At 36.6% G+C, this 21,854-nt stretch overlaps 1 protein-coding gene across 5 annotated transcripts in view; it reads right to left on the reverse strand.

Annotated features, from left to right (window-relative positions):
* The window catches only part of OXCT1 (3-oxoacid CoA-transferase 1), a 122,381-nt gene that overhangs the window by 75,320 nt on the left and 25,207 nt on the right, over positions 1 to 21,854 (reverse strand). For all 5 annotated transcript variants that reach the window (XR_012053114.1, XM_072922547.1, XM_072922549.1 and 2 more), the window contains 5 exons: positions 18,050 to 18,110; positions 4,028 to 4,135; positions 1,368 to 1,479; positions 803 to 897; positions 103 to 151 (listed from right to left, as the gene is read on the reverse strand). Coding sequence is in view for 4 of the 5 variants with exons in the window: in XM_072922547.1 (XP_072778648.1) it covers positions 103 to 151; positions 803 to 897; positions 1,368 to 1,479; positions 4,028 to 4,135; positions 18,050 to 18,110 (425 nt within the window). In the remaining variant the exon portion in view is untranslated. The remainder of the gene's footprint in view (positions 1 to 102; positions 152 to 802; positions 898 to 1,367; positions 1,480 to 4,027; positions 4,136 to 18,049; positions 18,111 to 21,854) is intronic.

A 21,854-nucleotide genomic window follows, 5' to 3' on the forward strand; every position in this document is an offset into this window, starting at 1 on the left:
ATTATCAAATAAAACAGGTCTCTAGGTTCAAATACTGTATCAAAATAAAAATTTTAAATTAAATTGTTATTAATTTTCCATTAATTAAATTTAAGTATTTACCTGCATTAATCAGATCTGGATCTACTTCATTTTCAAGTGGATAAGGACCCTGACAACAATACAGATGTATGTTAAGATTTATAATAAAATACCTTTAAAATACAATTAATAATTGCCATACTATTTCTAATGCTTATTACCAAACCATGGCAGACATGCATTTTTATCTTTTTTAAGCAGAATTCTATTTTTTTATCAGAAAAAAATCCTGACATTACACACCACAGATTATATCAAGTAACATATCAGGTCTCTTGGACATATTGTTCAAGGATATTAGAATTACTAAACAATCATGAAGTGAGAGGTTTGTTTGATTTAAGCTTCTTTTTGTTCTAAATCAAAGTGACAGATGTTTTTCAGAAAAAAGGTCATAACTGAAACTTCATAAAGCCCCATGACAGTAAGCTTTAAGCTTTATTTAAAATTATGTTTGCTAAGGCTTACAATGCTTGGTCTTGCAAAGTCCTGATGGCTTTGAGTCCAGAAACCAAAGGACATCCTTAGCAAAGTAGCACCATAATCATAAAATGAGCATTTCCTAGAAAACTTCTCTGCAGCAGAGTGAGAATTTTATGATGACATAATATAGTATATATATTTTTAGTAATATAATAATCAAGTTGGAGGCAGGCAGGAAATAAAACCCAGCCACAGCAACATAAAAACACTATAATAACTGACCAAGATATATTCTTACCAAACCCAGGACTCCATTTTCACTCTGTAAGTGAACAGTTATGTCTGGACTGATGAAGTTACTGGCCAGCAGCGGGATTCCAATACCTAGATTAGCTGAAAGAAGGTGGTTAAGGCAGAAACACTTATTGCAAACTAGTAAATTTTAAAAAAATTACTACTATATTATGAGTAGATTAGAACTGTTCTTTTCACAAGCACTTCTGTTTTTACTTAAATACCTCATATTTGTGATGAATTATGAATTATTTTGCCATTTGGACTGTCTAATTGCATTCTGTCAAATCCTATGTAGGATAAAAATATTGACAGTACAAATAAATCTTTTCCATTTTTTCTGAGAAATTCCTGCAACACATTCAACTGCTAACAAAGCCATCAGACATAAAAACTCTGTATTTTATGTCTTAGTATCCCTTCTATTTCAATTGGGTATTAATAAAATAAGAGAATCACAGGGTGTGGTAAAGACAATGAGCAAGTTAATCAATCTGTTCTAAACAAAACAGATAGGTTTCTTATTCTAGTCAGCTATCACTTTGACCTATAGCATAGCTGAAGGATACCATACATGCCATCCTCAAACTCTAACGCAGCCCGTTTGATGATCCTCTCCCTCACATTGTCTCCCTTTTTTTGTTTGGCTGTTGAGTCTTCAGGCTTTCGGATTGATAAGCGCTGCAAAATAAGAAGTAATCATAAGATTAAAATCCAGATTCTTGCTTTTCAAGACACAAAAGCTTGATTTGTGATTGCACTGAGATATTTGGTCTAAGAATAAAGCTATTTATTAATCTTCTATGAAAAAACCGACCTTTTATTTTATGCCTTCAAGCTTAGCTAAGCCAATGGAATCATCAAATATTGCCAGTAACAGCCTTAGAGTAAAATATTATTTCTTTGTCTGTATTGCCAAGCCTGATACATAGAGAAGTGGTGAAGAAGGCACCAAGCACTAGCACAAATACTAGCAAGTCTGAGATTCATTACCCCAGAGATACTTAAATAGATTTAATATAATAATAAAATGTCAGTTGAAAATACAAATACTGCTCTCTTTCTGCATTCATTCAATTCAATGAGCTATTATAGATTTCTAAGGATGAAACAGACAAATGCCATTCATCTAAAGATACTGGGGAGCTAAGAATCAAAATTTTCAAACACAAGTCTCTATAATCTTGCACACCCCATGAATTTGTTTCCTGGTATTTTCTCATCTGAAGTTCATGTTTTGTAAATCACATGTAGGTGAAAATGCCATGACATTCAAGAAGTTTGTAACATCTTTCTTTAAAATTACTGTCTACATAGATTATGTCCTTTGCACATCTCTCTTATGCATATAAAATTCCTCTGGGAAACATCATGTCCTGCACCTCCATATGTCTTCATATTTTCTCCTACTTCAGGCTACAATTAACACATCAGAAAAAAAATCCTGTTACTTTTCATCAGCACAAAAGAAGAATTTTTGCGGAGTCACTTTCTCCTTAAGAAGTCAGAAACAGTTAATATCAATCCTCTTGAATTTCCCATCACCTTCCTTTTTATGCCTTGGTTATTTTCCCTAGAATTGCTTCACTTATAGATAATGAATAAAGTAGAAACAATTACAGAGGGTTTCTATACAGCAAAGAGAAGGCTGGATAGAAATTATAGCTGGTGCTAGAGAGACCACTTCTAAGCCATATTAGGCAATAACTACTATTTAAAGCCAGTAAGAATTATGACAGACTAGCTTCTCTTTATTTCTTATGTTCTTCATCTTCTCTCACCACTTACCATACCCACTGCTTTTCTGTGTACAGCCAGTTGATTTATAAAATTTAACAGAAGAGTAAATAAATCTTCCATTTCCTTCCTATACCTATACCTAGTGAGAGGTGCCACTGCCAGAATTACAAAATTACATAATCAAAATTAATCTGTTACAATTTTGCTTGGCAGTTTATAGTAGCTTTCACCCCTGCCCCCTTTTTTTTTTGAAGCATATATGGAAGGGGGCAGATGACTAGGTAGGTATTCACCAGGTATTCAGTAGGTATTGGCTAAAGAGGTATTCACTTATGCAGCCAAGATGCAGCAGGAGCAATAGTTTAATAAATGAAAAATTATCTGTCATAAAAGGTAAAAAGCTTTTCCAGGAGATAATGCAGCCATTCAGAAGGAGAAAATAGGCCATTAATTGCAATCTGACCCAACACAACCAGAGGGGAAAAAAAAAAAGGGTTTGACACATCTGTTTGCAGTCAATTACTCAACAATATGCAATATGCTTTTGCAGAATTAACAGACAGAATTTAAAAAAAAGAGTTTCTTAACCTTAGCATTCACAAAAGAGAATTCTCAGAGAAAAGGCTCTGTACAACTTCCTAGGACTTTGTGATTTGATTTTAATAACAGATGTTTAATTATTACAATTCCTTTTTGCACTTTTTTTCTCACAGATTTTTTCTCCTTGCATCACATATCTTCACTTCTACCAGTTTTTCTGATTAACAATTCCCACCTCCAGACTATGGGGACACAGAAGAAGTACAGAATTTTCAACTGCACATTAAAAGCATTGTCACATCACCAAAATGAATATAGGGACATAGCCTGAGTGTGGCAAAGTCACAGAAACAACAATTACACAACCATAATTTTCTTGGGTGTTTTCAGTGGTGGAGTATTATTGCAGAAATTTTAATAGCTATTGACATCTTTTATTCAGACCAGAAAGACCACAAGTTAGAAAAGTTCCTGATTAAAGAAAAGGGAACAAAGGTTTGCAGGACCTTTGCAGCATAACATAATTCAAGAAGTGACTGAGGCTGGATCTACGTGCCCCCATTAAAAGCTGTCCAGTGGAAAAGAAAGTCAGATCCTTGTCTAGGTGTTCCCTTTGTTCTATCTACAACAGGTGAACTGAGAGAGGGAAGGAGAATTTAGCAGAATTTTCCACTAGATTTTCAACTGCAGTAAAGCCATCCAGGGCTACAAGCAGTTACCCTAAATTATTCAGGAATTGAACCATAGATTCTCAGGTGTAAGAAAGAAGGCTCAATCCTCAGGCCCCCACCCAACTAAGTAAGTACCTATCTAAGTTCCACTTTTTAGCAAAACTTGATGGGTCTTTCTCATGCTATTTTCTCAGTGCTAAGACTTGGTGGCTAGACTAAACACCATGCAAATTTTAAATACATGAAATATGTTGTGACTGAGAAGCTCAGCTACGTACTTCAATTCTCTTCTCAAACTTTTCTCCTTGTAACAGACGATCAACATAGATTTTGGGAACATGAATGTCTTCTGGGGCAAATGCTCCTATATCAACAATTTCTTCTACCTACAGAGTGAAAAGGAAAAGGAAAAATATTTACAAAAAATATTCAATGAGAGGTTTTAATACCAATGAAGTTTTGAAATTAAACATTAAATATACAGCAGATCACATCAAGAAAACTAACAAATGGAACAAAATAGATATAGTCTTTAAAACAGGCTAACTTAGATGCTTATCTGTTCTCTTCTTTCAAAGCATATTTCTTCATAAAAAAATTGAAGGTAATTTATGTTTTAATAAGCCCATTTGTATGGCCAACTTGAAAAAATATACCATATACAGTTACATCGGAGTTGCTTGTAACTACAAAAAAAATCTGCCCAGAGGAAAACAATATATTAGAAATACAAAGTTATAAAAAAATATATAATTTTTTAATATAAAGATATAAAAATAAGGCAGAAGTATCAATTTAGAGGATACAAACACAGAAGTTGAATCAAAAGTTTTCTATAGTGTACTCAAAACTAAAATAGAAAACATTTGAACTGTAATAATAGGTTGAAAGAAAGAAGACAAAAGATGAAGATCCAGAAGTCTTTACAGTTAGTGAAACAGAGATTCAGCACAAAATAACACTCATCCATCTGTAGTAGATTTGAAATATCACCTATCAGGAGCATCCCAGACAACAGGGGTTTCCTTCTTTCCAGGCCTGAGCTGGAGATGATCTAGTTAGAGACCCTGCTATGGACCTGCAGCAAAGACTCTCAGCCATGGCTGGTTATTTCCTTAACAAGTCTGAGGTACACAGAGCACATCTCACTCTACCACTAAACAGACCCTAATGTTAGTGTTGTTTGCAGTTGCATCCAACCACAGGGAAAACATGTAATGTTAGAGCAACAGTCAAAGATAACATACAACAATGTACTACGCAAGAACATAACAACATAGTCAAAGACCAAAAGAAAATTTCCAAACTGCTGTGTCACCAGGGATTCATTAAACTCTTAGGAGTGCCCAAAGCCTAATAAGCCCAAAACAAGACCCAGGGAATGGTAAGGTTAAATCTCTAACAGCTGTCACCAGTGAAGCAACATTAAAGAGTTTAAAACTCAATTTGACAACCTACTGGACAATATGATCAATACTAAAATCTATAGTACATCTGATAGACAATTACCTTCCTACTGTGCCTTGAAATATGACAATAAACAAACCAACCAATCCACCCAAAAAGCAGAAAAGGGAGAAGAAGAATTAAAAACAAAAGATCACAGAATCAGGTTCAGATGATCCCCCAAAAAAGTCCTGGGTTAAACAGACAGAACGGATGTGCTGTGAAATCTGCAAGGCAAACTTCCTAAGCAAAAGACAATAACAGCTACAGCAACACCAGCCTCAGTGCTCATGGAGAACAGAGCCCCACATCCAGAAAGCCCTTACCCACAAGATAAGGTGAGACAATCAAATTAGTATCTTGAAAATTCTGATTTGGGTATTCATGAATAAAAATGCTACAGTTTCATCTATCTCACTTGAAGTTTCTAATTTGATACACTCATTTTAAGATCAATATGGAGACCAAGTCAAACACGGGGTGAAATCAGAGAATCCTGAAGCACACAGCTGAAGCACACTGCACTTTTGGTATAGTGACTATTGTCAGAACATCATCAAAAGGGATGAGAAGCAGGAGACAAGACACTGCAATGAAGCAATAGGCAAGCAGATGATCTGCTACCAGCAGAATTCCCAAATTCACCCTTTCTAATTAAATTTGTCTTCACTTACCAGATGGAAAACTAGGCCTGGGGAATACTAATTGCTCCTGATTTGAACTTTCTCACAGAATAACTACATTTAACTGCTGCAGCAGCTGAGATTAAAAAAAACCCAAATCTTGGCACAATTCAACAAACTCAAACAGAATTATGCTGTCAGAAAACTTGACACAGTGAGTTTCTCCCCCCATAGAATATACCGAATAAATTATTCATCCAACAATAAATTGTTGGATTTTGTTATCAGTCATGCCATTCTGCTAATTGGTTTGTATTTTGTCTCTTGGGACACAGCAGTCAGCCTGATAGCTTTTCCTCTATTATTTCCAAACATTATCCTAAATGAACATAACACTGCAAACTGTATTTTGTCCTAGGGATTTCAGATAAGCCCAAGGATCCCTGACAACCGGAACACCTTTCCACGTTCTACCATTATGCAGAATAAGCATCAAATATAACTAAAATTAAATATGTTCAAATACCTCCATAGCAGTAAAGAAGAATTTTGAAAAGGCTTAAAGAATTTTCATGTGATATATGAAAAATTAACTGTTTTCCAGTTCTGCAGGTGAAATAATCAGCCTGTTTACATGGAAAAGGAAGAATTCAAGCAGAGGAAGTACAAATGCCGTCTGAGTGCTCCAGCTCTCTCTCCCAGGGAATTGCATGATGAGGCACCATACATGGGCTGCCTGCCATCAGCATTGCCAGAGATGAAGCTGAGCCAGCTGAAGTGACACCAAGAAATCTGATGGCTATGGGAATCAGCACCCTAGTGCCTCTGGCCACTGCAAGGCATTGCCCGAGTATCTTTCTAGACAAGAATGATACTGCAAATTTAATAGTACCATCACTGGGCATATTTACTTCCCTTTCGGGTTTCATATTTCTTTATGAGTCGGCCCTGTAACACCTCTGTAGATAAAGCCTCAAGGAGAAAGGCAGGAGCACATCCACATTAATAATTCAAAGCATGCGTGTGAGTTTTTCTCCTGCTCTGCTCTCATCTTACCTATGCTTCTGTTCTTTTTTTTCTGTACTCACCCTGCCTCAGGCTTTAATTTGTAACGTACAGAAGAATTTTTGTAAACATCAAAAACCATTATGTGTCATCCCACTCGAGAGACACCAACTCTGGCAAAGCATAGAGAGGGAACTAATCAGGGCAGACCACCTCCTGTACTCTTTGTAATAAGAAAATCAAAATCCTCTGGTACCTTTTAGATGGCCTTGATCACATGCATTCATCTTAAATCTTCATTTCATCAGTGTACAAAAGGACAGAAAATGTTTACATCTTCGTAAAAAGCAACAACAGTAGACCACAAGGTCTGACTTCCCCCTTCTGGGAAGGCTTTGTTGTCTGACTCAAAAATCCTTTCACTGGTTTAAGAGTTGCACAGTATTGGAGGTTTCTTCCTGGGGACAGTGTTCTTGCAAATCTTCTCTGATTGCTGACAGTGGAAGGAGAATGAATGAATTCAGTCTTTCCTAAACACTGGTTTATCTATAAGTGCACCCAGAACAATAAAGGTGTTCTCCACTCTGATTCACAAGAGCCTTCTGCCATTCCTTTTTGTATCAGCACTCACAGAGGCAGTGGTCCTTTGCTTCACAATATCCCTTCCTCTGTAATTTGCATCTACTTTTCCTTTGTAAAGCAATTTGAATTCCTGTTCCTTAGAGAAATTCTGCTATTCTTCTCGTTTTATTCCAGAATTTCTGAAGGCTTATAGAGAGAAAAAGGGAACCTTGATAGATACAGAAGTAAGAAAAGTAAGTAAAGCAAAAAAAATAAGTAAGAAAAATAAAAAACTATAGCTCCTTACCAAAAATTGGTAAGGAAATAACGATTACAAACTATTCATACCAAAACACTCAAAAATAAAAAAAGCCTTTGCTTCTAATGTGTTCCTTTTATCTATTTCTGCAGCCTAATTATGTATTTTATGATATGTTAAATGTTTTCAGCTGGTTTGGTTTTAAACCTCAGTTTTCCTAAAACTAAGCTATAACCAGAAATTGCAATTTAATTCCTTATTACAGAAAAAAAATGAAAAACATGTGAGTATGAAATAAAAAAAGAGATTGGGGGGGAGAATCAGAGCCTAACAAACCTGTGCATTTTTAAGTAGCTTATTTTATACTAACTTTATTAAATCTCTTTGTCGCTACTTTAATTATCATAGTTCAGTTCTTCAAACTGAAATGATAATAATTCCTAGCAGAACATCAGTAAAATAAGACATTAGTCAGTTAAATGTCCAAAATAACAAGAGGAATGAAATAAAATTTAGCCACTTAGATGCTCAAGACAAACTCATCAGTACATATCTTCAGTTCACTACTGGAGGAGTCAGGATGTCACTGCAAAATCCATTGTAACATTTATAAAATCTTAAAATTAAAAAAACTTAAAATACATGGTAAGGGCTATAGAATAAATTTTATGTGTCTGCATTCAAGATCGCAGAAACTGTGATCAATCATGCATATTGGTTAATGACAAACAAGAGGGGAAAAAAAGCTAATATTAATTGTTTAGACTGAATTTCACAAGTACCTTTGATATTTTAAAACTGTGAAACATACTCTGAAAACAGTTCACTAGAAATTAAGAACACACTATACAAACTTTCTTAACTACAGAAAAAAGCAAAGCAGGTTACTGAGATCTGCAAGCAGGGAGATGAAACAGAGGATCTTCTGAGTTCAACTCTTTCCTTTTGTAAGATCAGACAGGCCATGAAATTTCTACTCCTGTCAAAATCCTACAGTAATGGAATGACAGCCAGTCAATATCCATCCTGAAAAAGAGACTTTTATAACTTTAAAATCAAGCAAGTACCAAATAGCCTTATAAAGGCATATCTTGATCAACAATCACGGCAATATAGTTATATCAGACTTCAAATAGATGTTTTCATAAGCTTACTGAGGGGCAGGAAACAGTAAAAACCTGTAAAGTTCATATTTATTAGAGAACCTTTCACACATTGACTCTGGTCTGGATTGCACTGAAGGTCCACTTAGCCAAATAGCCCTTATTCTTAGCAATTGGATCTTAGAAGGTAGTGTGGTACTTCTGGTTATATTCTCCCAGCAGCCAGCAACGTGTCAGTTGCACGATGTCCGCAGTCAGAGGCTGGACATACATCACCTTCTTCATAGCTTCTGATGAGCCAGGAAATAATTGTTTTCTTAGAACCCAAGAGACTCTACTGATGTATTTCTTAAATTTAACTATTATGAAAAACATTTCTTATTATCTCTTGTAATTTCACTGTGTGCTTCCTTCTCTGTGCCATACAGAAATAGCACAGAGCAGTTGTTTGCCTGTTTCATGCTGTTGAAGATCTTATGTACCTTTATGTGTTTTCCTTCTTTCTAGTAGACTGTTATCCTCTGTAAACACCACAGAGAAAAACAGTGAGATCTGTTGCCAGTATGTTGTATCTGATATTAGGAAAGCAAAACTGACATAAATCTCCTGTATTTGTCTCCAAGTTTTTAGTCATGTGGCTACAGACCCTTCTAAATCAGGAGCCCCTGCTAGAATATACTCAATTCATGTTTGTTTCCTCTGCTCTAAATCTCCTCAATTACCACCTCCACTTGTAGTTGCCTCAGGCCTAATGTCCTCTCACACTTTTCTGCACCTGCTCCCTATTTCGTCCAACAGCCCCTTTCCATTCCAGGCATTTGACATCTTCCTCCATGCTGTACTGTTGACAGCAGAGAAGAAAACAGACAGCAGTAAAACAGAAAGCAGTACCAGCTCTAGGTACTCACACAGAGCAGCTCCAGGATAAATACCATAAAGAAAAGAGGAAGTATACTTAATTACCTGCAAAGGGTAAAGCTGTGTGCGTGCATGAAAGAATATGAAGAATTTAACCACCAGTCTCTGAAGAGGTTCTCCCATTCACATAGAACTACACTTCAGAAACTTTTGAGCTATATTAGCACAGCGAGGATACACTACAGTCTTAACTTTCAAGAACATGTTCAAAGTCTGAAGATACTGACATTTCTCAAAGACATTCTTCCATTAAATTGATGGGCTTGCTTGTTTGATGACTTGCACTAACATGTCTATATAATTCTGTATCCACTAAAAAGCGAAAATGAAGTAGCTATTTTCTTACGTCTTTAAATTCACTCATTTGGATTTTACTCTATTATTTTATGGTAAAATTACCTGAATTGAAAACATGAGAGATTAAGATCCAGCAGCCCCAGCATTACCAATCAAACCAGGCTCCTACAGCAGGCACACCTAGGGAGTGACTCTTGCTGAAACCCTGCAGTTGCTCTAATGTAAGTCATTAGTGAACTCCTGCTGGCTGTGATCATATTTTGTGACTTCTGCTTTCTTGATGAAATGAGGTGATAAAGCACCCAATTTGTATTCAATATCTAGGTTCTTAACACAAAATAAAACATAACCATCCATGTGGAATATATACAAAATCATCTCACATCTGGAGATACAAACTTTGGAAAATAGTGTTTTTGATTACACGATGTAATTATTTTTCAATAATAGACTTAAATAATGGGAGAAGAGCTGGAAGACAACAAACAAAACTCCCACAATCTGTGAATATGGTCTTCATTTGCTAAGGGCCAGTTAATAGCAGAAAGACCTGTTTAATCCATACTCAGCTGAATAAGGGAACTGACCACATCCCAGATATTTCCACTCCAGAACAGAATAGCTGCCAACAATATTAACTGTACTGGAATATAATTTAACACTTTTGCAAACAAAACATATGTAGCTTTAAATACATTATTGCTGTACTTTGTTACTTATTTTCAAATTGCAATTGTTTTAGATTGACAGCCTTTGAACTTATTAGAAGGTAAAAATAAATAACTGACTTTTTTATTAAAATTATTCACATTTTACCTGAAATAATTCAACTCCCCAAAAACCCCAACCATAATCACAACAAAAGATTTTATTTTCTTACTCACATCAGAGAAATGACAAATCAAAAGAGACTAGAAGAACTCTCATATCCTACAGATTCCAAGAAATGTAACTTTAAGATCAGAAGATAATAAGTTTTACTTTCAAAAATGAACTAAGTGGAATTTAAATACTGAAGTGAGAAGTAGAATAGTAAAATAAAAATAAAAAAATAAATCAGATATTTAATTGGACTATCCAAGAAGGTGGATAGTACTTTAAAATCTATTCAAGTGCAACTAAACCCCCCTCAGATTCAAGGAATGTATCTAACTAAGGATCAGACCAGAGCATGCGCAGCAGGAGATACATAGCAACTTAATAGCAACATAAAACAGCAGCTGATTTGTAGCTAAATATGTTGCTGGTTCTCTCTGGTACGAAAAAAAGCCTTGCAGGTATTTCAGTAAATGCTACAAAAAGGTAGCTTCATCCAAAAATTGCACGTTCTATGCACACATCTATTCTCCTTATTTCAGATGTTCATTAGAGACAGCGGTAATTTACAAAGAGCACTGGAAACTACTTGACATGCTACTGCTTTGTTTCTCAACAAGGAATTAGTGTGGTCCATTTCACCTTCAGAATCATAGCAGATATATCAACCTCCCAAAATATTCAAGATAAATAAACTTTGCACTTTTGAGGAAGAAGGTAGTCAGGGTACCTTTCAAGGAAAAGTTTGATATAAAGAAAACAATTGATGTGGCTTAGACACTTTCAACAGACCACAGAAACGTGTACATAAAGAGATTGTCAGTAACATATTCTAAGAAGAATTAAAGTTTTCTTGAACTTAATCATTATCCTTCCTAATAGGTGCCTGGAAAAGAGATCAATAGACACATATGGAAATTTTAAAAACCCCAAGGATAAAGTACTTTATAAAAGCACTTTATTACTATTTGAAGCTAGAAGAAACATTTAAATCAGTCCTTCAAACTATAAAAATGGAATTTTTTGCTTATCATAGCCTTACAAGAAAATTCTGATTTCACTAGAAATGGTGAAAAATTGTCCTGAGCAGAAATGCTCCTTATCCCATTGCTTACAGAGCCAAATGGCTACATACTTTCTCCATTCTGATTGGGAATATTTCACAGATTCATCTGAATCAGAAGGGACCCACAAGAATCATGGAATTAAACACTTAAGGGAATGGTCCATATGGAGATGAAATCCACAACTCTCTTTCTCCACTTCTTTCAGCAACAAGAAGAAAACTGATAAAATACATTTGATTTATTCCAAATGTTAACAAAAAGGGGGAGTGTGCTTGTTTCTCTGTAATAAAATCCAGGAACACCTGTTCAAACATGAAGTTGCATTAAGATTTGTTTAGTTACCGCTTTCTCCAGATGAATCAGAATCGCAAACTAAGGATCTTTGTTTATATTCGTGGGAATATAAATTCACTCAGGGTGAATGACACTCAGGGTGTCCAGAGTGCATTTCTACACATTGGACACCCTCAGTGCAAGTTCTGTATAACAGAATTTTTGGGAAACTAAAACTATTATGGCAAATATTTCTAGGTGCTGCTTCTCCAAAACAATACTAGTAGTTCTTGAATATCAACTTCAATCCTTCTCTAATGTGCTCTTTAACTTTCTATGACTGGCATCATTATAGCCACCAAACTGGTTGTTAACGTTCCTCAGTACTGTAGGAGAAAAGGCATTAAACTCTTCAGCCTTTGTTGTAATCTGCACTGATAATTTTAGTCCCTTCATTAAGCAGTGAAATATTCTTGGTCTCCCAGTCAACTATGTATGTATTTTCAAAAAGACTTCTTGCTACTTTCAAGTATTCTTTATTTTGTACTGGGCTGGATATTTCTCAGAAGCTTAAGCTTTTTGGTTTGCTTGGCTTTGTAATGCTTAGCCTCAAACATCTGAGCTTGGATCTCACTTTCTATCATGTTTCTTTTCTGTGTTTGAGATTACAACGATTGTGATCTAGGTCAAACTCCTACTGCTCTTCCAATACTTCCTCCATGCTGGAAAATTATATTCTCATGCATTTAACACAGTCTTTCCCTAACTTCATTTCTTCTTTGCTATACCTCCTAGAAGGCTTCATCAATCCAAGTCTATGAGTTTATGAAATCAGAGTTCCTAAGAGACATTCCTGATATTTTGCTATGTTCTCTTCTATATATTCTAAGGATCGTGAGCTTGTATTTCAAAGTTGCTCTCCCACAAGTGTTCACTCAAATCTGGCAACTAAGAGTCCTCTGGGAAAGGTTATTGTAATGTCTATACATTATATTTGGGTTATCTAAATTCAGATCCACAGCCAGCTCTGACTGAGAATTTAGCTAAGGCCTAGGTATGTAAATACACTTATGCAGTGAAAAGCCCCGGTTAACTACCTACATATTCAAGATACAAAGTTTTATATATTTGTTGTATATATATATATGTATATACACATATATACATAATGTATTATAGGAGCACATAATAGCAAGTAGAATTCTACTGTCACTTGTGCTAATAGCAGCTGGTAATGTGCAGGACTAAGAAGTTCAGCGCCCATCCTATGACAAATGGGATTCTCAAAAAAAGGCTTTCCCCCACTGCAGGTCCATGGGACACTCCCTTACAACCATTGCCTAAGCACACACAGACTCATCATTGAGCAGTTAAATAATATCAACAAAAGCTATAGCAGCACAAAAGTTCAGTGGTTACAGCATTTGCACAGAAGGACTTTAATTCTATGTCTTTTGTCCTGATCTGTGATTTCACAGAAATACACATGATGTAAAGTCCGTGTCCATCCCAAACCCATCCTCTACCAGGGCTCACTTTAGAGTTCCATGGATGGAGCACCCAGGTAACAAAAAAGTTTCAATTAGATGATTCTTTCACTTCAAAGTGGTACTTACTGATTTTTTACAGTAAACCATCACTGTCTAAAAATCTTGAAGAATTTCTCAGAACAGAGCTGTGCATTGAAGTAAGTTTTGCCATTGTTAAAGCATTTGGAGGTATAGACATACACACAAAAAAAGGTTCATTTTGAGTTTCTTCAATAAAACCAAATGCCATGATTTATCGCAGATAACAGGACACAAATCGCTTTTTTCAGTCTGATTCTGTCCCTTAGTGCCACGCAGTTCATTGTACCTGAGAAAATGGTGCTCACTGATGTGGCTGTGTTGTTACTAGGCAACCAGAGATAAAATGCAGGGCTTAATGATTTTTATTTAATGCATTTTTATGAGAAAGTACACTCTCTTTTTTTTCCCTCCCCTGATAGTATTTGAGGTGTAAATGCTATTTACCCAAGGATATATATTTAGCCATCTTCTGTGATCTGAAAAAGAAAATTATTCAAACTGGATATTCAAACAGCAAGTCAATAAATATTTCTAAACATATTGACCATTACCACTACCATACACTTTCACAGTGGCAGTGGCTGAGATCTCAAACCACTTCAACAGGGAAAAATATTCAGTAGGTCTCACAGCAGAGAATAAAAAGAAAACAGATAAGCGCTCAGGGTCTTTTGGGCCAGTTACAGAAATTTATGTACTCTGCTGTGGTAGAAAGCAAGAGCCCAAGCCTATATCATCCTTTCCCATGCTGTCATGACAACACATCTGGCAAGGTCACACCATGTTTTCTCCCATAGCTTTGGGTAGCCCCAATTCCCTACAAAAAAGAAGTGTCATGACCAAAAGCCCAGTGGGGCTCTGCTCAGGTGCTCTACAAGGAGATGCACATGTTAAGAAGCACCCTGTTATCACAGCCCTTACCCTAGGAGTGTGGGCACACATCCAAGAGGCCTTCTTGCAACTCCAAGCTGCCTCGCAGGTCATTTCCCATCATAAAATTCAAACAGCTCTGTTGAGGGTCCTGACAGCAGTGACACCTCCTCAATGCAGTTTCACCTTCATTCAACAGTGTTGGAAGTATTACCACATCTGTAACACCACACAACTCTCAAGTTTCTTCACATGACATGCTCTTCCTTTCAGTCTTTACGAGCACTGGTGGCTTGTATGTAACTTCTGACCACTGAGTTTTTTTTGTATTGGCCAATTTCTCAACTCTCCCATCTTGGCTACAGGAGCAGAAAAGTATTTATAGCTCTGAAAAAACAACCTAAAAGCTTCAGGCTGAGTGTGTGAGAGCTTAGGTTCAAACAAAGCTACAGGTCTGACAGCATGTTTAACTTCTGCAAAGTTCTGCAAGCTGAAGCGAGAAGCAGATGAACTACCTGCATCATTTCACTTTTATATAAAGACAAAATAACTAATGCTACCAACATTATTTAGCATTTGTCTCTGCAAAGGTTAACTTACAAATAACAGGAATCATGCAATTCCGTTGAATTTTTTTTTTTGACCTTTAATAATGGGTCACCTTCAAATTAAAGTAGAAATTCCATTGGACTTGGCACAGTTTGATTTTTATAGACAGTTACCTGTTTCTCAGATAACCCACCCCTATTATCTTGATAGCAGGTTCTACTCCCTCACACTTACATAAACAAAAGAGATGCATGCAACAGTTCAAAAAAATTGTGCAGCTCAGTAAACACTTGTTGCATTTAATTGGAAGCTTACAATCAATGTATTTCTGATCCCAAAATGAGTACTGAATCGTTATTTCTGATCATTTGCCTATTCAAAATAAACAAGGCTGAAAGTTTAATCTGACATTTTAAAAACCAGTAATTCTTTACTTTGTGTCCCAAACATAACCGGTAATAGTACAGTCTGACTTCCTCCTTTTTCAGATGCCTCTATGCACAGCCAATCTCACTTCTCACAATACAGGAGAATTTTTAAGCAAACAATAGCTATCAGTCTGTGAGTTTGAGAAGTGGGGGAGTTTTATCTCTTACCTCTTTTTCTTATCCTTCACATCGACAAAATTTGTCTGCCTCTGAATTGTTACAATTATCAAGTGTCTTATCTGTACTTCACATAAGAGTGTGTAAAACACCACACAGACTAAAACTAGAGAACAACAGCACTAAGGAAAGAGAAAAAAGTCTTTCACTGCATGCATGTCAGATTTCACATCTCCTCAGGTTAACTTAGCAGGACATGTTAACACATGTAATTGATTTCTGGTTAACTTCCTATTTTCAACAAGTTCACAGACACATTGAGATTGGATTTCCAGTAGTTTATATTTGATAACTACCTTACTGTGCCAAATGCCATTCCCTATTTGCATCAATGATCAGAAACTAAAGTCAATCTCAGCAAAGTGGGAAACAATCCTGAAAACCCCAGTTAATCACTTTATCTTTGAAGACAAGCCTGACCTGTAGCTATTTTGATGAAAAAGAGCAGGATTGTCTTCAAGTCTCTACTCTTAGAGACTAGAACTTGTCTACTTAAATTCAGTTAAATGTTCAGTCAGTGAAAAACAGAAAAAGAGTTGGGAAGAAACACCAGGATTTAGAAATCCCTCCTGCCAAGACAGTATCTGAATTACTACTCTATACAAACCTTTTTCTTCTCCCTGTAAATGGGATTGAGAATTTCAATCTTCAGCCTTGAGCAACATTAACTAAGGAGTCAGACAAAACTCAAATTTTTAGTCGCCTCAGTTCCGTATTGATGAGCTAAGACAGCTTATAGAGCTCACTACTGAGGATGTACTAGACACCATATAGAGATATTTATTTCTGATTCCCTGGGTTTTGACTCTTACACCCAAACACAAGATTCTGAATTCCACTTTGAAATAATTACATTTAGAAATTAAGTCAAGGATGGTTCAAAATATTTGTCCTAAATCTGTGGTTTTGCATCTCCATCCAATTTGTACATAAAAAACAGAATTGCAAAGTAATATTAATAATGCATCTTGCAAAAAGATTGACAGTTTTTTAAATGGTATTGAAAATGCAATAAGACTCAGAGTGGACACACTTGACAGCAGATCTACTAACAATTGATAAATGGAATTACAGCAAGAATGATGTCACATCAGCTGCTCACTGACAAAAAAATTCTATCCTATCATACATGGATAGAAGAGCAAAAAGAGAGAATGAGATGGAATGTAGGTGGAAGGCTTTGATCTACTTAAATTCTTTAAATGCCAGACTGAACAAGGTATAAAGGACAAGCGTCTAGAAGAAAAGATTCTTTATTTAATTTTTAAATAGAAAAATACTTGAAACTTTTCTTAAAAACAAAACATGGGAATGTTTTGCCGTATTGTCAGTGTAAGTCGTGTGGTAAATATAATGGTATTTTTTGTGATAATTCTGTAAGGCACAAAGAAATAACAAAAGTTCCCAAATGTATTATCCAGAGATGCTTATATAACAAATATATTTTCCAAACAACATCTTACAAACAAATAAACAACAAACAAACAAAATCCAAGCTAAGCCCCAGACAAAACAAACAAAAAATCCTGAAGATATTAAAGCCTCTTCCATATACCATTTACTAGAAACAGTCCAGAAGACTTTGTCTGGATCTTACTGCCTAACTGCATGTAGCTTTTATTAGGCATATAAAAAAACTTACCAGAGACTGAAGAAAAAGCTAAGAGAGCATATCTTTTACATATTGCTATGCCTTAGCAACTCTCCAGGCACCAATATTTTTCCAGTGTAGGCTGCTTCATATTTTTAAATATTATCATTTCTGATAAAGAAAAAGGGCAAAAAGATTGGAAGAAACTTCTAGATCAGCTAGTCCATACTCTTCCTCAAGACACAGCCAATTGTTTATATCTTACTGTGGACTGATATTTATGTAATTTATTAAATTTTAGAGACCACAACTGTGACAGCTCTGTGATTTGCCTAATCTATGATGTTATGTACTTGATTTTATTTTCAAAAAGTTTTGCATAAAGCCTTAAGTGAATCTCCTCAAGCATAGCTTAAGGCTACTCTTTTCCTCTTTCATCCACGTATTACATAATTTAACAAATTTGAAGGCTCTTGCTTTGTTTCCCTTTCAAAGGCTGATCACAGTGAACACAAAGTCCTGTCAGCATCAGATGTAGAGCAACAAAGGAATTACTCACCAAAGTAGAGCCTAGTGTCAAAGAGTGTGAGGAAAAAGCAATCCAAGGAGACAGGTTAGACCACTGACCCTGATTTGAAATCCTGCAATGATCTGAAATCCCCCTAGCCTGTCTCCAGAATACCATGTAAGATACACGGGTATATTGACTATACAAGTATAGGGCTTACTATATTTCAATTCCCTACCTCTACTACTGTTGTCTTTGCAGCTTTGCACATAGGTTGGTTGAAATTCCTTGCAGTTTTCCTGAAAAACAAAAACAGAACAAAACAAAAATTAATAAATATTAAAGGCCATAATGGTACAATGAAAGACTTTTCAGAAATAAGCTACTAGAGGAATGTCTGTATTTTAAGCATCACAAAGCTTTTTGCCAAATACAAATAGCTGAAGAACTAATTAAAAAAAAAGTTTAAGGGAGAAAGAAGTATTATGGAATTGTGTGAGATGCATCTGAAATGAAATAATATTGCTACATTAGAAAGTACTTATTATAGCTCTTTTGACTTTAAATCAGCACCCTGTTTAATTGAAATTGGGTATGTTACTGATATCTTCATTTACTGGATCCAAAAGCAGCAGCAAGCTGGACTTTGTACGGTGCCATTATTTCACTGCACAAAGAATGAAATTAATCTCTACAGGGGACAAGAACCAGGCCTAACAATCCCTCAAGTATGCTTTCCTAACTTGGACTAGGACTTGGGATAGCACTTTACACAGTAGTAGATGTTATCCAGTTCTCTTAATTAAAAAAAAAAAAACAGCACAAACAAACCAAAAAACCAAACAAAACCCAACAAAAAAAAAATCAAAAAAAAAAACCAAGAAAAATACACAAAAAAAAAGAAAAAAACAAACCAAATACCAAAAAACCCCAACAAGATTAAAAACCCTAAAGCTGTGTCAGTTTTGGCACTCACTGTAAGACTCTGGCATTCATCCTAAGTATTCCCACAAAGCATTCCTGTACCAAGGAAAAAGAACCTCTAGAGAATAAAAACAACACTTAACATGTATACCTGTGTTGGCAACTGCACCAAGATCCTAGGAGCACAGGGGAGACAAGTGCAATATAGATGGACCTGCGTCACTTGTCTCCTCCATGTGCTTTTCAGAAACCAAACAAAGTGCGCAGCACATTTAATAATTAAGAAATACTATGAAGGTTTTAGTGGTGTTCCACTGCTAGCTCCTCAGCATTTTTCTCTGTTAAAAAGCAGAATTCTTAAACATTTTTCATCACAATCCATGAAACTAGGTTTCAAAACAAGATAAAACCTCCTTTGTCACATTGTTTTTCCACAGAAGCATTTTTTTCCCCTGACCATCCTTATTTCACAGATTCACAGACTCATTTAAGTTGGGAAAAAGTCCTTAAGATGATGAAGTCCAACAGCTGACCTGCTCTCAGCGCCAGGACCGTGCCCAGCGCCGCAGTCGCTCCAAGCTTCGGGCGCTGCCGTCACTGTGTGGCATGGACACAGCCAGGGGCAGGCACCAAGGGCAGCTCGGACAGGATTCTAGCGCACATCAGCAACAATCAAAGACACGTATCTTCGGGAAACGCCCTTTTATTGGCAATATATACCAGCTGTGAAGCCTCTAACAAAGGGTCAACCCTGTCCTGAGAGCATCAGGCACAGCATCAACAGCTGGGCAAGGGAAAGGATTGATTGTCCTGCTCTGCTCTGCACTGGGGCAGCCTCACCTCGAGTGCTGGGGGCAGTTTTGGGTGCCATTACATAAAAAAGATACTGAACTATTAGAGAGTGTCCAAAGGAGGGTCACAAGGATAATGAAGGGCCTTAAGAGGAAGCCAAATCAGGAGAAGCTAAGGTCACTTGGTCTGTTCAGCCTGGAGGAGACTGAGGGGACACCTCACTGCAGTTACAACTTCCCTGTGAGGGGAAGAGGAAGAGCAGACACTGATCTCTGCTCTGTGGTGACAGTGACAGGACCCGTGGGAACGGCCTGAAGCTGAATCGGGGAAGGTTTAAGTTGGACATCTGAAAAAAGTTTTTCACCCAGAGGGTGGTTGGGCACTGGAGCAGCTCCCCAGGGCAGCAGTCGCAGCACCAGCCTGACAGAACTCAAGAAGTGTTTGGACAATGCTCTCAGGCACAGGGTGTGACTCCTGGGGATGGTGCTGTGCAGGGCCAGGGGTGGGACTTTGATAATCCTTGTGAGTCACTTCCAACTCAACGTATTTTATGACTCTATGAATGTCTTCTGCCCATGGGTCTTTTTGGTGGCCATAAAGACCCAAAAGAAGGATGTAACAATAAGAAACAAAATTGTAAAAATCCACAATGTGAATTTATACTCTCCTTTGAGAGGCAAAAACAATACTAGTTAGTACTGATTCAGGGAAAATTCCCCTAAACTAGGCAGAGTAGCAAATGAGAAGAAAAATAGAAATATAAAACCTGAATTAAAATAGCTGAGAAATGGATACAGATGGGGGAAATGAAGATGACAAAACTAACAATTCATTATTTCATCCCATGTAACTACTTTTCTGAGCCAAAGACTTTCTCAAGATTGTAGAGGCTACTCTATCAGTAAAAGAAACTGATATAAAATTATTTTTACATAGGGAAAAAACTACAGGAAAGCTTTTCAATATTAATTGACATTAACAAGAGCTATTGGTCTCTAATCTGATTTAATTTATAAAAGCTTCTGCCATTTAAACTGTTCTTGAGTTAGTAAAGTTGTTTCAGAAGCAGCAGTCATTTACAGGATCAAAGACTTTATTTCTAAAGAATACACCATCCCAAAATTTTAAGGGATCAAAGGCATCTAAAGAGCACATCATCCAGAAGAAAAAAAAACAGAAGCACTACACTTATTTTCCAACTCAGAATAATGTTAAGGAGTTAGCAGTAGAAAATTCAAAAACTAGCTAGACAAAGTTGTCTTTTTATTTTAAGAAAAATTTCTGGACATCTAGATTCAGCAACGTCTATAAAGTTCCATTGGAACAAAGTTCAAATTGTTCCACTGGATTTCTAAGCTGACCCAAAGGCATGGCATCTTTTCTCCCAAAGGCAAAAGATAGCAAACTAGTTCATAGCAGACTAAACCAACAAACTACATCCACTACATATCTAGTGATATAAAGATGTAGACACACCTCAGGTATGAGCTGAATTTATGTATTCCAGAACCAATTTAAGCATGTAGAGATGACCTGACATGACTGTCATAGAAAAGGCTCTAGTCAGGTTATCCCTTCAACATTTCTGCTTCTTTGTCAATACTCTATTTTCATCATCAACAAGCCACATATTTGCTTGTAAAATTGAGGTACAAGGGGCTAGAACAACTAGCAGAGTCAAACCAGGTGAAAAGGGAGGGGAGCCAAAGGAAACAGACAAATCACTCTCCATGATATTTGAAAAGTCATGGCAATCTGGTTAAGTACCAGGTGACTGGAAAGAGGGAAAGATGGTTCCCATCTTTAAAAATTATATAAAAGAGGACCCCAGGAACTACTGACCTGCAGCCTCACCTCTGTGCCTGGGAAGATCACGGTGCATACTCCTAGAAGCTGTGCTAAGTCACAGGGAGTACAGGGAGATGATTCAGGATAGCCATCACAACTTCACATCTGTTAGGCAAGTCCTGCCTAACCAATATAGTGGTCTTCTATGATGGAGTGACTACATCAGTGGATGGGGAATGGCTATTGATGTCATTTATCTGCACTTCTGTATAGCCTTTGACATGGTTTTACAGCCCCACCACATGATTGTCTCTAATTTGGAGAGAGATGGATTCAGTTGCATAGACTGTTTGGTAGATGAGGAACTGGTTCAATAGTCACACCTGGTCAATGGCTCAGAGACCCAGTGAACATCAGTGACAATGATGTTGCTCAGGGGTCTGTATTGGGACTATGTTATTTGATATCTTCAGTGATGACACAGACAAAGGAATTGAGTACACCCTCAGCAAATTAGCAGATGACACCAAGTTGAGTGG

The sequence above is a fragment of the Taeniopygia guttata genome, chromosome Z, assembly GCF_048771995.1.
Source record: "Taeniopygia guttata chromosome Z, bTaeGut7.mat, whole genome shotgun sequence".
In the NCBI taxonomy this organism is placed as follows: Eukaryota; Metazoa; Chordata; class Aves; order Passeriformes; family Estrildidae; genus Taeniopygia; species Taeniopygia guttata.